Source organism: Monomorium pharaonis, chromosome 10 (genome assembly GCF_013373865.1).
Source record: "Monomorium pharaonis isolate MP-MQ-018 chromosome 10, ASM1337386v2, whole genome shotgun sequence".
Lineage (NCBI taxonomy): Eukaryota > Metazoa > Arthropoda > Insecta > Hymenoptera > Formicidae > Monomorium > Monomorium pharaonis.
In genome coordinates, this window is record NC_050476.1 from 18,445,898 (window position 1) to 18,465,763 (window position 19,866).

The 19,866-nt window shown below is 32.6% G+C and overlaps 1 protein-coding gene across 2 annotated transcripts; it reads right to left on the reverse strand.

The window, feature by feature from the left end:
• Nucleotides 1–184: 184 nt before the first annotated feature.
• Nucleotides 185–15,628, reverse strand: LOC105834433. Of its 2 annotated transcripts, none has more exons than XM_012676910.3 (7): nt 15,342–15,628; nt 10,945–11,254; nt 8,996–9,271; nt 6,617–6,846; nt 5,917–6,183; nt 5,002–5,257; nt 185–3,966 (listed from the first exon to the last, which is right to left on the reverse strand). In XM_012676910.3, the coding sequence occupies exons 2-7, from the start codon at nt 11,201–11,203 to the stop codon at nt 3,794–3,796; spliced, it is 1,461 nt and encodes a 486-aa protein (XP_012532364.1). In that variant the 5' UTR covers nt 11,204–11,254; nt 15,342–15,628; the 3' UTR covers nt 185–3,793. The 2 variants fall into 2 exon arrangements, with proteins under 2 accessions (XP_012532364.1, XP_012532365.1); XM_012676911.3 differs by having other exon boundaries at nt 10,945–11,316; nt 15,342–15,477.
• Between the last annotated feature and the right edge of the window lie 4,238 nt (nt 15,629–19,866).

Genomic DNA, 19,866 nt, shown 5'->3' on the forward strand with positions numbered 1-19,866 from the left:
ATATATTTTCAATTAGCAATTAAAAAAATAATTTTATTAAATCTAAAAGGATGTATATAAAATTTATTAAAAACAAAGAAACAGATGCTTTGGAGTATATAGTCAAACAAAACCTTATTAAATTTAAAGAAAAGTCTTTGTGTGGGAAGTGGCAGAAAGCTTAAAAAAGAATTGAGAGGAAACGTTAAAACAAGAGCCAACAATACTGTAATTCTATAGAAAAATAAAAACTTAATGAACTTACAAACGTACGATAAACATAAAAATCATGTGATAAATACGCGCGTAGAAAACTTTTAACAATAACTTCTTCTTTAAAATAAATACTCAATTTCACACACACACACACACACACACACATGTGTATGTGTGTATAGTACGCTCAAGAGATTGCAAAATCCCGTGCTATCTAACTTTGCATCACTCAAAACCCGTATAATCGAATATAAAGTCAAATGACGAAGAAAAAAAACACTGAAGTGTACATATAATCGCATGATAGTATTCTCGAAAATGATACAGGACACGGAAATTGCAGATAGTTCTGCTAAAAATTTATCTGGATAAGAATCTAAAACTAATTTTGTTAGACCATCAAAATCATTGCATATACACATAAGATGCTCAAATTGAATTGTCAAAGCATTTTGCAGCACTGCTCATTATATTCAATACGCTCTTCATAATTATTTTAATCGACAAAATGATTATCTGTACCCGGATAATGATTCCAGTGATCAACAATTCATGCGCTTCAACAGAGATATTACAAACGATTATTATATCTAGGATCGTAATAACGCCAACTCTATTATAAATAAAGGAGAAATGTGTCCTAATGTGGACTTGGGGAATCGATATGGAGAAACGAATCGTAATTGGCACTCTGATTGGGGCGAAGAGGGAAAGACACGCCTTAGCGGGAATTTTGGGCTAATGGCGCGTAAATGGGCGGCTAACGTTATTTGGAAACTTCCGTGGACGCGCGGTGAATTTTACAGGCAGGCTGATAGCAAGGGGCGAAAATAGCGAATTAACCGCGCGCGGCCAGGACCCAACTAGTTCGTAACAGTTTGTGCGCACGAGTTACTGACAGAGTAACCGTTTAAACGTCAGCGGAAACGTAGTGGAGGGAAAATCACACGTGTGCGCGCGTGCACGCTTACGCGCGCTCGCACGGATATCTCAGTCGCTCGCTTATTACTTTATTCCCGAGGTGGAAGCTGCAAACCGCGACCCGTAATTGGACCGTTCGCTCCGCGAGTCTTTCTGCCATTGGCGTTTAGCCTTCGTCGTTTACATCCGCGTGCACAGGACCGGCGAATACGCTGCTCGATACGAAAATCGGGGCTAAATCTCGACTTGGGGCTTAAGACAAGACTCGATTTCCCAAGATTCGAACTCGTCGAGGGAATCTGTATCCGCTTTTCTATTTGGCGGCGCGTATCGACCAGCAAATTCCCACGGGACGTTTAACGAAGACCGACTGTTTGACCGGAGAAGTTACTAATTACTATTAATTAATATTTGATTTCGACAAATAATTGCGATCAATAACATTTTTTTCAATAACATTTAAGCGATTTTATTATTGATCGCTTCATTTCTAGAGACACAGGTATTCTAAGAAAACTTAAAGATCTGTGTTATCATTTCTAAAAAGGGTTAACATTGCTTAAAGTAATCGGATTTTGTACGTTAGAATTTGCGTCAATTGTTAATAATAATATTTAATGATATCAAAATCTAACAAGCAAAACCTGATCGTTTTAGATAGTATCACTTCATTTTGAAAATAATAACGTAGATCCTTAATCCTAAACTTGCCGATAGATTATATATATTTTACACGTCGAAGAAAAAATATTTACGATAGTTGTTAAGACAATTGAGTAATCGAACTTGAGTGTCGCCATTCGAATTCAGTTTGCAAGGTAAGAACTGATAAGGATGACGTACGATAACATGATACTGATTAACAGATGAATATCGATTACTCCCATAGCAGGAGTCAAGTGAATATCATGGTGACGTCAGGGTGACGTGCGAATGTCCGCTTTATCACAAGGTGCCGTGATACCGGTGACCTTTCGCTATGGGAGTAATCAGTACCTGTCTAATCAGTATTCGCATGCTAATCAGTTACCTCGAAATTGTCCGTCGTTTCACTTCCAAATTAATCTCGAGTTCGAGAACGACGACACTCAAGTTTCGTCAGATCGAGTAAAATTGGAGATCGTTCTCTTTAGTCGAGAAGCCCCTGTGCACGCGCAGGTCCGCGGCTAGAAACTTTCATCGGTTTTACTTTTCACCCTTTCGGGCCCTTCGCCTCACTCCCCCCCCCCCCCTGTAACTTGAACTTCGTCGAAAATATATAAAACATTTCCTTATCAAAATAAAATATAAATCGGCTATAACGTTGCGTCGCGCGCGCGGACGTTTGGCAAATACGAGGAAACATCGATCGCTCTTTCTTTCTCCTTCCTTCCCCGCGCCATATCCTTCTTTTTTTTTTTCGCGCAGGGGTAGTTACCGGTATTGCCGCTTTTGTCTCATTGCTAATGCGCGCGCGCACGCTTGGAAAAATGAATCTGCGAGCGCGCGCGCATAAATTGCATCTGATACGATAAGTACTGCCCACACACAGAAAAATTTATTCTCATGCTAAGAAGAACAGCTTCTCATTTTTTTAGTTTTCTTCCTTTATGTATAATCTTATCTTTGCAAAGAATATCTCCTTAATGAATCTTAAAGTACACTCGTTATTTACTTGAAACAAGTAAGATTTACTTAAAATAAACTTCTGCAGACAAAAATGTGTACTTAAATTAAGTACCTAATTAAACGCTTATTAAGCAAATCTATCGTAAGTTTGTTATAAGTAACAAATTTATTCTGAATCGTGTAATTTAATACTATATTTTTTACTTTCCTTCAATTCAATTTTATTTTTCGAGAAAGTATTCTTTCTCCAGAAAATTCTTTTTTTCAGTATATAATAAGTTTTTCTATAATAAGTATATTTTAAAAGTATTACCAAGAAAATATTCTTTATTGAAGATAACCTTTATTATGCGGAAAAAATGAATTGAGTAATCGCTTTTCTCTGCAGTAAAATAAATATTTTTCTGTGTGCAGAAATCTTCGGTTAATTTTTTAAACATCGTCAATCAATTCTGGCCCTTTATTTTAATTTCCTTTTAATTTTATTATATTATCATCGTAATTCTTCTTGGAATTCTGGCCTTAATTAAACTGATGTAAAATTTATTTCTATAATAAAAGTTATTTGATAAAGTTAGATGTGCGGTAAAAAGGATCGGAAATGGATTCGGATTATATTGAAATGAATTATTTCCCTTAAGATAATTAAATTAATTTCCTAGTATTGGTTTTTTTTTGTTTTTAAAAAGAAAAAGTTAATTGCGTCGTGGCCAGAATCAATTGAATCAGTCGTGATTCAATTTACATGTGAATCGAAATAAAATGCGTACTTATGCGGCCAAATCAAAGATTCTCCTTGAAGCTTTTATCTTGATGACCTCGCGATCGAAGGAAGAGCATCGGCGCAATCTGGGAACAGTCGACAAAATATATCTGTCAAGTGTACAACAATAACATTATTCGTCAAAAATTTGTCTCGTTACGTCGTTCGTTCCGGTCGATTCGACGATCGTCGAGGAGCGACGGCTTAAATAGTCGCGCCCGTCGAATCGATCAGAATTCATTTTCGCGGATCATCGCACATGACGCAAGCCTCGTTGCGAGGCCAGGCTGGATGCTACAGGGAGATTCATCTGTGACAGGCATCGGGCTGGATGTCCGGCGGCTGGATGGTCTGGTACGGCGGCTGGGTATCTCTGAAGTGCGATCTGACCAGCAGACCCAGACCGAGCAGCACGACGGGAAGGCCGAGCAAGGCGCAGATCAGCTCGCCTGTCACTCCCGGCGACCAGGAGATGGAACCTGTTTCAACATTTTCCTCAGAGCCTCATTCGACTTGCGACTAACAATAAGGTAAAATGTCCCAATAGCTGAACATTAAATGTGTCTTAAATACATATCTTTCAGCATTAAAATTTAATTATAAACTTTAAATACTTTAAGATATTTATAAAAGATAAATTATTTTAGATAATACAAAAATGATAGACGTTCAAAAAAATTATACGACCAGGTTAAAGTTTATTTCAATGTTTAAAAATTCTTTTTTTTAAATTTATGTCCTGTATCTGTCGAGATCATATTTTTATGTAAAAACTATTAATACATTAAGAACATGTATTTAGTATATTAAAGATAAGCGAAAAGATAAATTTAAGTTTTAAAGTCTTAGTTTCAGATAAACTTTACAAATTTTTATAAACCTTATAAATTTTTATTATTTTCAGAATTTCTTAAAAAAATTACGTATTTTGTTTATATGTTAATGACATTTTGTATTTCATATTTCAGTAAATTATATAATTAGATTTTATATCGTAAATCCTTATAAATATTCTATAATCTCGGTTTGGGACATTTACCTTACACGCACCGATCAATTGATATTCGAAAAGCATAAGCGAGATCTGTGAGTCAATAGCACGCGATGTGTCATGCTATGGAATTCATAAATACTGAATAAATTTGTAACAAAATGTAAAAATTAGAAAAGAATTGAGAATTCAAAGTCCGAACGTTTTATTTCTAAGTAAAACTTATTCAATAGATAATCCACGATATCTTCGTAAAAAGGAGACAAATTTTGAAACAAGATTGAAAAACAAATTTTATCCTTGCTGAATTTACAGTTGCCGGAGATCACATTCACAATTCCACAAAAAAAAAGTTTCCATCCACTCTGCTTGATTTACTCGTCCTTTTTGCGGGATTACACTTTCCGCTTTAATATCTCTTATCTGCTTTGATATTTGTTATATGTCACGCAAAGTTTCAGAAGGCAAATCGCTGCAAAATTGGAGCTAAGGCCGCAACATTTCGTACGCAATACATATTTACCCCCGTGTAAGCCGATGTCCATCCTGTAAATACTCCACCAGATACCAGACAGCGGAAGCGAGACTGTCGCGGTGGCCACGGTGAACACCGCGCTTTCGCACAACGACAGGAAGTTGAGGATCGAGATCGCAAAGATGACGTACGCAAGTAGGAAGGTCCATCCGTGGCTGGAGACGTTCGCGCAGAGATTGTCGCTTTTAAAGTGACATAACAGCCCGCGTTCGACGGTGCGATAGAGCTCTACGGGCGACAGACCCTGGGACACCATTGAAAAGAATCAAATGAAGCATTTTAAACTGATAATCTCTAGAAGAAATATAGAAAGAAAGAAGATATGTGATTGTTTGTAGATTTTAAAATAATATGGTTTAAAAAAAAAAAGAATAGAATGGGACTAGTCATTTTCTGTAATGTTCCGAACCGGCTTCCAAATTGCTCCGCGACGTTAATCCTTGTTTGCAACTTTAACAAATTTGAGGCAATTTGAAAACTGGATATTCCGCATCTAAAAAGAAAATAAACAATTTTATTCTGGTATTAAAAGAACATTATTTTTTTTGACCCACAAATATTTAACCTACTTCTTATATTTATTTAATCTAAAATCAATAGAAAATTCTTATATCTTTATTACATTTTTTAAACATATATGAATTGTGTAAACTAAAGTTTTAAATAACAAATTTGGGTTTCCATAAGCTCAAGAAAATAAACTAGCAGTTAAAAATACAATAAATACTTAATTAATATAATGTAATAAAAATATTGTGAAATTGAATTAATTTTTAGAAATTTTGATATGAATATTTAAGATGAAAGCTTTCGAGGCAAGAAAAATCCCCCCCCCCCCCCAAAGATTGACTTGTCGCCGATAACGGTAGATGGATGATACGTCTCTCTTTTTATGCCACTCACCCTGCCGACGCCGGGCAAAGTGTCGAGCCAGCAGAGCGTCAGGATGGCGAAGAAAGCAATGACGTGTATGTAAAAAAGGGTTTGCATCACCGGCGGCTTGGGGTAGCTCTTCGGCTTTATCGTGGGATCCGGATCGGTCACGTGCAGCAGCCGGCCGCCCTCTTCCTCGGAGCCACGGCGGCGAATGTCGCGCGACGACACCAGACGGGACACCGTGTACAGGAAAGAGCTGTGGTGCGTTGTCAACATCTGGCACACGTTCTGCTGCTGAAAGCGAGAGAGATCACAGACGTCAGCTCGCTTCACCGAAACCAGTTGTTCGGGGGAAAAAAAAAAAAAAAACGCGAACGAAAAATTCGACGGCCGAAAAACTAATTCGTCAAACGAAAAGTCAAGTTGTCCGCAAGCAATCCGAGATAAAAGAAAGACGTTTCTGGGTCGTGCGTGAATACAGAGAAACGATCAACCCGTAAACGATGGTCTTTTCCATAAATATACATAGTTGACGAATGTAAATGAAAAAAAATCTTAAAACATTCTATCCACGTCTTCTACTTAATAAACATCTCTCGTTTCTTCGAGATTGAAAGTTCTCCCGAGATTGATTTTAATATAAAAATTACGCCGATACGGTCATCGGCGTGCCCGCGGGTGTTGCAGATAAACCGCGATTTGCGCGGGAGTGCCGATGATAAATTACCGCGGTGGTGTAATGGCATTCGAGCAAGGTGAAGAACATGGCGAAGGCGGCGAGAGCGCCCACATAAACGAATGTCCAAACCGCCCGGGCACCCCAGGATCCCCTTACAGCCGTGTGGGAAGAAACTTCCCTTCCCCGACAACGGAACTCGTCGCAAAGACCATAATCGACGCTTATGAACAGGCCCACTATTATGGTCGTGCTCGAGAATATTCGCTGCAGACTCATCACTGAAAACATACAAGGGAAACGCGGCATTTCGTAAATCCGCATGCAACTAGAGATAGGATTACACCTTGAAAAATAGCTGCGTGAGAAATTATCTTCAAAATATTTCTGAGACTTGGTACAATTGAAGAGTTTCCTACAAAAGCAAGTTTAAAAAGTTAAACTTTCAGAAAACGCAAAAAAAAATCGTTAATTGTATAAATATGATTATTTATTTTTCTCTCTATAATATAATAGGACATATAATGAAAAAAAAAACATTTAAAAATAGATTCTGCCTTTTGCCTTAATTTTCGCAAGAGCAAAATTGTTTGTTATTAATAAAGTATTTAATGAGATTTAATTAGAACTCAAAATTAAAAAAATGGTCTTATTTTGTTTTGTAAGTAAGCTTTCAATTAAAAATTAATCATCAAATTAACAATCAATTTCAAAAACAATTTTTTACTACATATAGAAAATACTGCCGAGAAAAATGATTATTCAATTGATTTTTTTTTAAATAATAATTACCTTTAATCAAAAAATATTTTTAAAAAATATATTCATCATAAATTAAAAAAGAATTTATCATCATATATTTAAAAAATTATACTTCTTTTCAAAGATTATAAAATTGTGTTGAAGAAAAATCAAAATAATAAGCAAATCAAATTTTTCTTTGAATTTAATATCCTTGACTGAAGTATTGAACTACTTTTGCTACTAATAGGATTTAGAATATATTTCAAAATAAATTCAATACATATAATAGATTTGCGGTTATGTAAACTTATGAAATATTTAAAATAAATAATATAAACTTATAAAATTCAATTATATATTTTGTATGTGTACACGAAAATTTATTTTAAATACATATTATTATTTCCAGTAAATGTGATGAGCATATTTTTAAATTATTATTAAAAAAATATTTTTTGTTTAAAAATAATCATCATTTAAAGACAAAAATTAAAAATTAAGTCATCATTTTTCTTATCGTAAATATAATATTTTTCTGTGTATTTTTCCTATTTTTAATAAAGTCAAAACTTGTTCTGTTATATGTTGTTAATTTGATATTAGCAAAATAAACTTAAATTATCATTAAAACATTATTTTTGCTTTCGTAGTATATTGTCACTTTAGTTTCTTCTTCCTTTTTAAAAATAAATGTTATTCTTAATAAATTCTAAATCTTTTTAAATAAATACTTTCTGTATAAATTATATTTTTAAATATTAGAATAGTAGAAAAGATAAGTTAAGAGAAGATACTAATTTTTTAATAATAATTCCCATTGTTTAAATTGTATAAATTGTACTAATAATATGTTCAGTTTATTTAGTTGTGTGCCATATACGAGATGACAATGGCTGTTCTCCTTTATTTTTAAAAACTTTGAATTTATACATAGGTAAGTTGAAAATATACTTTACTGGTTTTACGCGATATTTAGCATTTACTTGTATATTTTATTTATAAATATGTAGTAGATAACGTTGAATTAAAGTGTTAAGTGAATTTTATAACTTCTTAAATAAATATCAACAGCACGTATGTGCTATATAAATTTCCAACATTATTCTTTCTAGTAAGACTAATGTAAGTAAAAAAGTAAGACGCCATTTTTTATAGTGATATATTATTCTACCTAAAGGATGAAGACTTTATTTTGTAAGAAATAGCTAGGTTTCTATTATTGTTGTTGAGAAGAATAGCATATTTTTTATTTTATAGATTATATACTATTTATTTAATCAAAATGTTAAAATGCACATCACCAATTCTTCAAAAGTGACATTTTACTAAAACTTTTGAAGACTCTTTTACTTTCTATTGTTCAGAGAATTTAGAGATACGCTTTCGTCATTAAAATCAAAGTAAATTATCTATAAATCAAACTTTCAATTGGTATTACTTTCTTTTATGTATCAGTAATAATTAAAGATACTGTGATCAAAAGTTACATGTGGCTTCTTCCCCCGATTTACTTTATACATTTAATATAAAATTTTACATTTGTTTAGTGCACAAAATATATCTATTACGATTACGCCAAAGTCAAGTCATTTTGTTAAGCTTAAGATAAGCTGAAACGTTGATAACACACACACACACACACATTTAACATGACATATACATAATATAAAATTCTAAGGCACTCACTTTTCCGACAAAAGAAGAAGTAGTAGACGAGAGAGAAGACGAGGGTGATACCCTTTATCGGGTCCTGCAAATGGCACAGCACCCTATTCCGGTCTAGGGACAGGGTGATCAGGATTCCTGAGAGGGCGTACAGAGTACTTATTTTGATCAGACCACAGCGGGGTATCTTGATTCGCATGCTGTTCGGTATTAACGGCGGCGGCGGCGACACTCTGTCCACGACGAGGTACACCAATCCCAAAATACAGGCGGAGCACAGGGCAGTGAAGAGCAGTCCTGCGAGAGTTACGAGGGCGGTTAAGAGCATATTAAATTAGATGCAAATTAAGCGGAAAGGAGGAAATAATATTGTTACGAAACTAATTGAATCTATCGTGTAACTAAAGTAACGTAACGACCGTTCAATTTTTGGCTTCGTTATAGTCGAATAAATATTTCTATTTTGGGGTTTTTACAAAAGAATCTCGCTTTATCGGATTCTGATTTTAATGAATGCATTTGTACACTTTGTACTCATGTAAGTTACGTCAATAGAAATTTAGAAAATATCAGTTGAGGCGAAAAAAGGTTTGAACGGACAAAATCACCTCAAAGCGGTTTTTAACTGTTTTCACTACGTGTCAAAAACTAGTCAGAATATCAAAAAATGTTATGCAAAAATTATCTCTAAAGTAAAATAATATTTTTTTTAAATAATTATTTAAAAAATGCTTTATTATAATAAATTATTATTATTTAATATAGTAATATTATTATTCTTCAACTTATAACTGTGTGGTTCAAGATTAAAAATTTATTTGTACAATTTGAACTTTTTCTATTTTATCTATAATTGAATCTATATTCTATTTTATTTATAATTGAATAAGGCTTGTCTTTAGTTACTTTCATATGTTAGTTTATTCCTTTTATTATTATTCAAAAGAGAATTTATTTTACAACCTTTTTACGATAAATATTATAATTGTACACTACACTTGATAATTTTACTTGTAAAAAACAAATAAAAGTAATTTTATGTTAAAACTTTTGTATAAAACATTTTTGGCATTTTTATTGTAAATAAATTATAATAAAGAGAAAAGCTGAAAACTGCATTACACATGAGGTGTATTTCATCCCTTAAAAACGTTTTTCCGCCCCAACTAATATTTTCTAAATTCTTCTTTTTACGCAACTTATATGCATAAAGTTTTATTAAAATTAGAATTTGATACGTGAGATCCCCCCTTGTTAATCGATAAAAGGGAAATAAGCTAAACTGATAAAGATTTAAATCTAAACTAGAATTATAAAGATATTTAATTTAATTTATGAATGTTTTCCATTTTTTACAGCTTTAAATGGACAAATACAAAAAAAAGGAAAATATTACAAATAAAACTCAATCGTTTTCACAGTTATTTTGATAGTTCTACTTGGATGTATTAGCAACCGACTCGTTTATTTTTCAACATTGTTGACTGAAACACGAGAATGTAAATATTTATTGGAACGAAACCCAGTCAAAATTGGATTATTTAAGTAGAGCTCTTTTTTTTTAAGATTAAACATCTCTTATTACCTAAAACCTCTGTTATTACAGTGCATCACGTAACTGGGTTACTTCTCTCTCGTGATATTACACGCCAGCGTGAGCTGTAATTTTGGAAATGACGAGAGAGCCGGGGAGTTATACGCAGCGGTACATCTCTCGGCATATGGCGAAACGTTCGCGGATATAAATAAATTGTTTGCAGTAATTGCGATCCCGAGAAATTGATCCCCGAGATGTCTAATCCCGAAATCCCGGAATTGCGAGATCCGCCGGTCGAGCCCGGCCGCTCAATTTGGCGTTACACATTAATTTAGATATCACGTGTGCCTCAGGTCTGGTGCATCCCGTTCTGGTGGCAATCCGCAAAGGTTGTATTGCGTATGCGTGTGCATGCATTCGTGCGTTCGCCTACCTGTGTAAGCGCTGGAGACGGCGGCGACGCTCTCGAGATAAAGCGGATAGCTGATAACGAGAACGGTAACTGATACCGCGACGGACACGAGGGTGGCCAGGAAACCAAGTTTCTGCCAATTCTCGCGATCGGTATCGAACAGCTTATCGCCGCCGGCCTGATAAGCGGCATATGGCGACTCCTCGGTGTCGGTGTACTCCTCGATCTCGACGTCGCTGCCGGTGCAACGGAGCTCCTCTTGCTCCTCGTCGTCCATCATCGTCGACACGCAGCTCGTTAGGCTTGCCAGGTTGGCGGCTTTCTCGTTACTCTATCGAAACAACAACGCCCGGCTCCGTCATTCCGTCTCACGACAACGAATTTGCGATGTATCTAAATTTGATATTAAAGTGTAGTGGCGCGCAACAAGATAAAACAAAAAAACAAAGCTTTTCGGTGTGTATGTGTGTGTGTGTGTGTGCGCGCGCACACACACACACACATACACATACACACCGAAAAGCTTTGTTTTTTGTTTTATCTTGTTTATTTGCATTAATCTTTATATTTTTCCATTTGAAATTGCGTATCTACAATATGTGAATTATATGAATTTAAAAAAACTGACGGTTTAAAATACTACTTTAATAGGTAAAAGTAACACAATAAGACAATTTTAGTAAATTTTAAGATTAAAAGCCAAAACTGTACATAAATTCTAATTAAATATTCATTCTACTATAATAAAAAATTTATTTAAATTGATCCAATAAATTATTTTATTATCATTATGTTTTATTTATTGTAACAAAGAATAATTCGTTATATTAATAAATTTATTTATGGCTAATAAAAAGGTTCAATGTAATATTTATACTATTATTAACAAAAAGTTTATTGTATCAATGAGTTTTAGTCAATAAACGTCATACATTGATACTATGAAGAATATTTTTGTCAGTGAGATTAATAAACTGTTGAAATTTAATCTATTGATTTATTCCTAAATAAATTTCTGGATGTAGAAAGTGATTGTTAACTTTTTTTCATTAACTCAGCATAAAAAACGATAAATAAAATAGATTTTTGTTTTTGATAAGTAAAAATGATATGTTTTTATGTAGTTTCTGAATTGCTAATTTTATTCTGTCGAAAAGTATTAAAATCAGTACATGAAACTATTAAATATACAAGAAACTATTGTGAGAATGGTATTGATAAAAATGTTAGATTATAAGCAAAATAAACAATATTAAGTGAAAAAACCGTTCAATATGTGAATAACACAAATTAATAAATACAGATCTTAGTTGGTTAATGCAGATATTGGTGCTTAAAAATATTTGTTACACAAATCTTACAATTTTTAGTAGCGAAATGTTGTAATAGAATACAAAATGTTCTGGAAGGAAATCTCTAAAAGATGTGATAAACAACAATGCTTTCTAAATATCTCGTAGTTATGATTTAAAATAGTTTCCATCAACAATATTTCTGTTTTTAGTTATGAATAATTTTTTAATTATATTAAATCAACCAAAACATGCACTATGAGATAAGAGCATATTTTACTTGCAAGAAAACAAGAATTAATTATATTAAAACTCAATAATAATATATTACGTGTTTAATAATAAGTCTTATACGCTGATTTTAATAATCCCATTAATTTAAAACTTCTTGAAAATGCTTCTTGAGAATCGTAGGCTTTAGCAGCTCAAAAATCATAAAAAACATCGTTTTCTTCTTGATGCCACTCCAGGGGCTAAAGTCGATCCATTTTACCTATAACCTTTTCATAATTTCTTGTTATGTGAACGTTTGATGTATTTGAAGTATATCTGAATCATAATCTAAGAATGATGTATATAGACGTTCGTATTTGAATCTGGTTGTATTCATGGAGTTTGAATGTGAAATCCTGAATTACTAGTTTGAAATATATATGAGAACCATTGTTGAAAACGAATGCATAATGTGTGTGTGTGTGTGTGTGTCGCGTGCGTGCGCGCGGGCACCAAAAGGATTAATTCCCGCAATTCTAAGAGAAGCGCTCAAATTGTGCTTGAGATGTAAATCATAGGAATAGAATGGGATCCATATTTTAATTACATAAATATCTAAGCATTTAAAATATTATATATATAATTTACTTTTAAATTTAATTTTTCTGGAATTGTTATCTTCGTATTATTATTATCGTTATCATATTATTGATTATAGTCATACACAATGACCGTCATACAATAGTCACTCCTGACGGGATAAAAGTTATAGTTATTTGTATTTACGGCAAATTACGTGCATGGCTAATTTATTTTATAAAAATTTTACTAAAAAGAAACTTGAAATATAAGTAGAACGTGCGCTTTGTATGTACTTGCGTTTTAGTATTCGAGAAATGTTCCTCACAACCACTAAATATAATGAGGTTAATTAATTTAAGAAAATCTAGTACCGGCTCTTCCTAACAATGCCTTATATACATATATATGCATTAAATTTATTTCGTAAAGCTTCAAATTATTATTTAAATTAATGTTGAATATGTGATTTTATTAAAATTGCGCCGTAAATAATTTAATCCACGTCAGATTTTAGAATAAAGTTTCGTTTATATAAACGTCATATGTTATAGATTTTCGTTGCATCTGTAATTCAATATTTAACACATTTTATATTAAATTTTTTATTTGTTTGTGTATAAATATATGTATTTCTTCATGTGTTCTTTTGGCATAAAATTATAAACAGAATTCTATCCTAAATTCTGACGCGAACTACAAAACTAAAGTAAGTTCAAAGTGAAACTTTCATGCTTGCTGGAATTAATTTCAGCCTATGATCCTGAATCGGAACGTTTCGCGAACCTCGCCCTTTTCGTAGAGGATGCATACAAAGCGATCCAGGTACATGTGCAAGTGGAACGAATAAAATTGCGGATTAGATTGCGTGCTGCTCGCTATCGTGCGTAAGCAAATCGTGAAGCGTAAGATAAAGTTCCTTTTTGCATTGAAAATTATAATCTGAACGAATCAAGCTATTCTGGCAGAAAAAAAGAGGAGGAAAGGAAGAGGATTTGCGTAAAAATGTATTTTCTGAGAAAATATTTACTTCAAATAAGTTGAAATTGTGATTTTATTAAAATTTTTGCTAAAATAATGATATTTGCATTAATATTATATTTTTTCTGTATTTTATATTCGTATTCAGAATTATATCCGTATTTTATATTCGTATTCAGAATTCACGAGAAAATTCAATTATAAATAGCAGTCTATTTATAATTTTATGTATACCTTGTAATATAAGAGAAAATAACATTAAAGAATCAGTAACACACACAGATTTAAAATGTATATTAAAGTACACACACACACACACACACACACACACACACACACACACACACACACACACACACACACACACACACACACACACACACATATGATGACATATAGATGAGTTATAGATAGAATTTTATCGTGAAATTCGATACAAATTATATACCTCTAGGCTTAAATAATTGAATTGTTAAAATATTCTGTCTTTATACAAACAATAGAAGATTTAAAAATAAGAATAAAGGCATTAAAGGTAAATACAGAAATAGAGGCCAAATGTATAAAATTATTATTAGGCATAAGATGCCAACGAGACCAAAGATATTAATTTATTAAAATTAAATTATTTTATTAAATTATGTAAATTTATTTTGCAAATTGGTCACTGGCTGTTTAATGAAATAAAAGATAATTAATTTATGTGTATTAATTAATGTGCCGGATATGCACATCATTTGAATTAAATAATGAGATATCACGAGAAATATAAATTGACAACAGGTACAACTTTCAAGAAATACGCTAATGTAATGTTAATCATATGTTAATTATGAATAACATTATACGATAAACGAGTGGCGAGTCAATTTAATAACACGTAAAAAGCAAATAAATTCAATCTTGCATGCGAACTCGTACCTGATTTTATCTCACACACTTCAAAACAAATAATTAAAAAATTCAAGGTGCTCTTTTTACAGCCAGAAAAATTCAGTCGTTTCGCTTCCGAAGATAAATTCCCCGACGTCAACGAGGCGTCAATTGCGCTGACATTTTCAGAGAGAAAGAGAGGGGAAAGGGACGCGCGGAAAGCAAGACAAAGCGAGCGCGGATTACTCCGGGAAAAGCGCAACGTAAACAAAGCGATGCCGCGGTCGGAGGAGACGCAGAATCGTTTCAGCGTCTCTCAATGCTGATCATATACGTCAGATAGCCATAATTGACGGTACAGTCTCACTAATTGCTGAATCATTCCGGGAGAAACGGGGGAGAGAAGAAATCATTCCAATTAACATGGGCGCTAATTAATCGTAGTTGGGCGCTTGTGATCAAATATTCAGGCAGACTCACCCTTGGACGGGAACCTAACCTGACACCGCCCACCCTCCGGGGAAAGCGTCCGACACCCCGAATGTCCCCCGTGGACCGTTGCGTCGCTGGCGCGAGACGCGTACGGACGGCGCGACCGCGACGATGACAGCGGCGACGGAGGCGACGGAGGCGATGACGATGACGCGCGGCGCGCCTTAATCGCGATTGTTGCGTCGCGCGATAAGGCAAGTGAAACAGCGGGACCGCGACTTCATCCCATCGTGGGTGACGACGAGAGATGCCTCTTCGTGTCGCGGCCTCCGCCACCAACCTGCCTCGCCAGGACCGTACCCGGTGCGCCTCGACGAGCGGGACCGGGGTCCATCCGCGTCCGGAGTCCGTATCAACGGACGATATCGTAATCGCGAGATATACAGATGGAACATTTAGTATCGAATTAAAACTGATATATTTTATCATCAGTCATTGTTTGATAAATAAGCAAGATAGTCTTATTTCTATTATAATATGTGTTTATAGTATTAAACAAATTATTTTTGTTCTTTTGGAGATATTGTTATCTCTTTTCTCTGAAAATTATTATTTCTCATTAAATAATAAGGATATATTTTTTTGTGGATATAAAATTTTTTCATGTAAGTAAAGTGTTATATAAGTGTTTGCCTAACGCGTTATATTATTCCAACGTTTAATATTTAATATTTTGAAAATAAAGATATTTTTAAAACAAAATGGTTTGATTTTTCTGTATACACAAAAAAGAACATTATATAAAAAATACATTAATATAAAATGAAAATTAATGTATTTTATTTGACAATTGTTGTTTTATATATACAAGAAATGATGGTATTCTTATGTATATATAAATAATATTTTTTCATATATAACTTAACTTTTTGTAAAAAATTTGTAAAAAATTTAATCTTAAATTTCAACGAAATATTATATTTTTATTTTACTATATAATTGTTTTAAAAATAATAGTAAATATTAACAAATTCTATTTCTTTTAGTTTGAAAATTATTTTTATCCAATAATTTTTCTTTTTAACTTATGAAAATTATTATTAAAAATAATGACAGTATATTTTTAAACTATACCAAATTTGTTTATGTAAGCAAATTTTGTCTGTTCATTTGTATATATAATTTTATTGTAATATTTAATATTTTAAAAGTAATGATATTCTTATAATGATAATAATTCTCATAATGTGATTCTCTTTTTCTTTTTCGTAGTAATGAGAGATAATAAGTTCACAGAAAAAATTAATCTCAAATCAATTATCATTGCCTTATACACGAGTAAGAATTGTATATTCTTCTCTAAAGAGTTTAATTATTGAATTTCAGCAAAATATTATTTCAAAATAAGAATAGAAAAGTTGTTTAAAGAACACAATATGACTGCTTTGATAATAACAGTATAAAAAAATTTTAATTTTTAAAAAATATTATTTTCCGTCTAATATTTTTTTAAATTTATGAACATTATTATTGACTAAAGATAAAGTTGTTTTTTGGCAAAACTACATGTAAAATTTTTCATCTAAACAAGATATATCTGTTTTAGTTTATCAAATTCTTTTTAAAGAAGATTTTATATTTATTATTATAGGTATAATATATGAAATAATAATTATCAATTTGACCCTAATTTTTTTTGTGTAGCGTCCTGCTTTACCATCTCCTCGGGGAGAATAAATCCCTTGCGATAATTTGATGCATTTGTTTCTATATTATACTCTTAGATAATTAAATTCTCAACGATAAAATTACTTTTCCCTTAAACGTCGACTTTTCTAAGAAATTTAATTATCAAATTATAATATAGAGAGAAATTTAAACGATCGCAAGAGATTTACTTCAAATATACAATAAAACTGAGGTAGATTTCTCCGCTTCCGTGTAGAGCCATGCGTTTTGGAAAATTGATCCATCCAAAGAAATTTATTTAAAGTTTCTCGAAGTTTTTTTTCCTGTGGTCTTCGGAAATAAATTTCTAAAAGAGACCCAAGTTTCTTTCAGATAATAAAGACCGTACAATGAAAGAAGCGACGACGTCAGAAAATGAAGGGAAACCCGATGGTTTCTGGAAAGCGATGGCGCCTCTCGCGACGGGTACGTCCTTGATTTGGCGCATGAGCGTAAGATGTGCGCGACGCCAGTCGCGCTTTGTGCGCGCTGCTCGGGGATTAATTCCAAAAATTCTGTATTATTACGTCGTGGAGTAACACGAGATGTCAGAAACAGAGTACGTTACATCATTTCCCTAATCCAATCCTAATGGACGTCGCGTGGGCATACATTAATCATCATTACCTGCGGAATACACCGTAGGTGAACCTACGGATAACTGATACGTTGAGAACTGCAACGTAAGATCGCAGTTGCTCTGATAATTAATCTCTTTTCCGACAGAGGAATTTTTTGGAAGCTCGAAAAGCAGTTTTACGTAGACAAAGTGCGAAGAGATGAAGGGCAAATATGTATGCCACCTGTTTATTTCCGACCTTGCATATATAATGTAATGTAATTTCGACCTCGATACAACAATTATTTAATTTGATTACATGGTTCATTTAATCGCATTTATTCGACAGCGGAATTTCAAAATTAAAATTGAAATATTAATCATTGAAGAACAATCTTCTGAATAATGTTAAGAATCTAAATGAGATGCGATGGAAATTTTTTCGAGGCGCTGCTTCAGGAAATCGTAATCACGCTTAGTTTCCAAAATATATGTGTGCTTCTTATTTTCAATTTTATTAACGTAACAAATATATTTTCTTCAAAATATTGCAACTTTTGTTGCAAATTATAAATATTACATTGAAACTTTGAAAAACAAATCGCAATTCATAAATTTATAAAGCATGTAATAAAATCAATATATAATTAGTTAATTTATAGAGTAAATAAAAAATTAATTTTATTAGAAATTAAATCCGTTAAATAATCCACTCATTAAATAAAGTTTTCCTAATTTGTGACAAAATTAGAAACTTAGCGCACAGAAAATTCTATTATTAAAAAAAAATTGACATCAAATTGATCATAATCTATTAATAGAAAATTATACATAAAATATGAGAACATAATAGACTGTTAGATATACGTTAATTTGTATATATATTATTTGCATTTAGGTTATCAAATTTCACAACTTCTGTTACGCTTACAGCTTTACAATTACTAATATTAAATATTTTGGACGCAAATCGTAATTTAAAGTTCTAACAAAATAATTTAAATAAACTTAAATTTCTTTAAATTGTATAAAAAATTGCTTGATACGCAGTTTTTTATTTTAAAAAAAATTTACGCTCAGGTAATCGATCGTAGAGTCAATAAAAATAAAACATGAAGGTACAATAAGTTGCTAAACAAACGTTAATTTTCACGCTACCGTTCTGTATTTAAAAGGCCGTTAGGTCTGTCAGATCAAGCGGCATTGTGCGCGTGCCGCTGACAGACGATTGATACGAATGCAAAATTGAACTTGACTAACTGGCCGAGTTAGCGAGCCTCGCCAGGTTTCTGAAAACTCGTTAGGAAATGTCCGTTAGGAAATTGCGGCGAGATCGGAGTCGAGTGATCGCGCTGTATGTTCAGTCATCTAATATAACACGGAAACGGAAAGGCCATGGATCTGCATGCGATAGACGTTCCACGCTTGAATCACGTATCGCGTGCAAACACTCGACTTCTGATTTTCGATCACGATCAACATTTGCGCCTGGAAGGTGTTGATCGCGAGGAAACAGTGGTGCTTTTAGATTCGCGTCTCTGCGAGAGAGAGAGAGAGAGAGAGAGAGAGAGAGAGAGAGAGAGAGATGTGATTGTTTGACAAATTTATTTTAAACGCAGAAATCTTTGAAAAAATCTATTACAATAAAATTGCCTTTAGATTTCTGATTGTTATCTAGAAAAATTTATATTTTATTTATTTGAGTATTCTGTGATTCTCTGACTTTGTTATTTACAATTTTTATTAGTTAATAGTTGCTATTAAAGTTTTCGTAGTTAAATGATTGATTTCATAAAAAAAATACTTGAGCTATATATATATATATAAATTTATTTTATATAAAGTTTCTCAACTATGTATAAGGCAATTCGCTCCCCCTTTCATCAATTTATTCATCTTATATTTTAAAAACTCTATTAATAGTTAAACTTTTTTTTAGCTCTATTTCATGTATTTTTATCCTTTAAAACTTTACTTAATAATATATTTTAATAACGAATAAATTAGGTACAGTTACAAACCTTAAAAATCGTGGGACGTGAATCATGAGTTACATTTGTAATATAATAAGTCCTGTTTGATTTCTATTCTGTAAAATTTTTTAATTATGACACACAGTGTTCTCCCCGCCAAGAACTTGATGTGCAAAGTTTTTATTTAAAAAAATTTGTTTAAGTTTGTTATACATTTTCATGTTTTATTTTTAATTTTATTAACTCAACAACGCAAACTTATATTAAAATACTTATAAAAAACTTATATTAAAATGTGCATAAAATATTTTAT

Excerpts from the sequence above, each read along its gene's own strand:
- LOC105834433 (XM_012676910.3), bottom strand. The coding sequence starts at position 11,203 with ATGATGGACGACGAGGAGCAAGAGGAGCTCCGTTGCACCGGCAGCGAC. Across the intron at positions 6,184-6,616 it reads AATGCCATTACACCACCGCG|CAGCAGAACGTGTGCCAGAT; the intron begins GTAATTTATCAT and ends TCTCGCTTTCAG. Across the intron at positions 5,258-5,916 it reads CTTTGCCCGGCGTCGGCAGG|GGTCTGTCGCCCGTAGAGCT; the intron begins GTGAGTGGCATA and ends ATGGTGTCCCAG.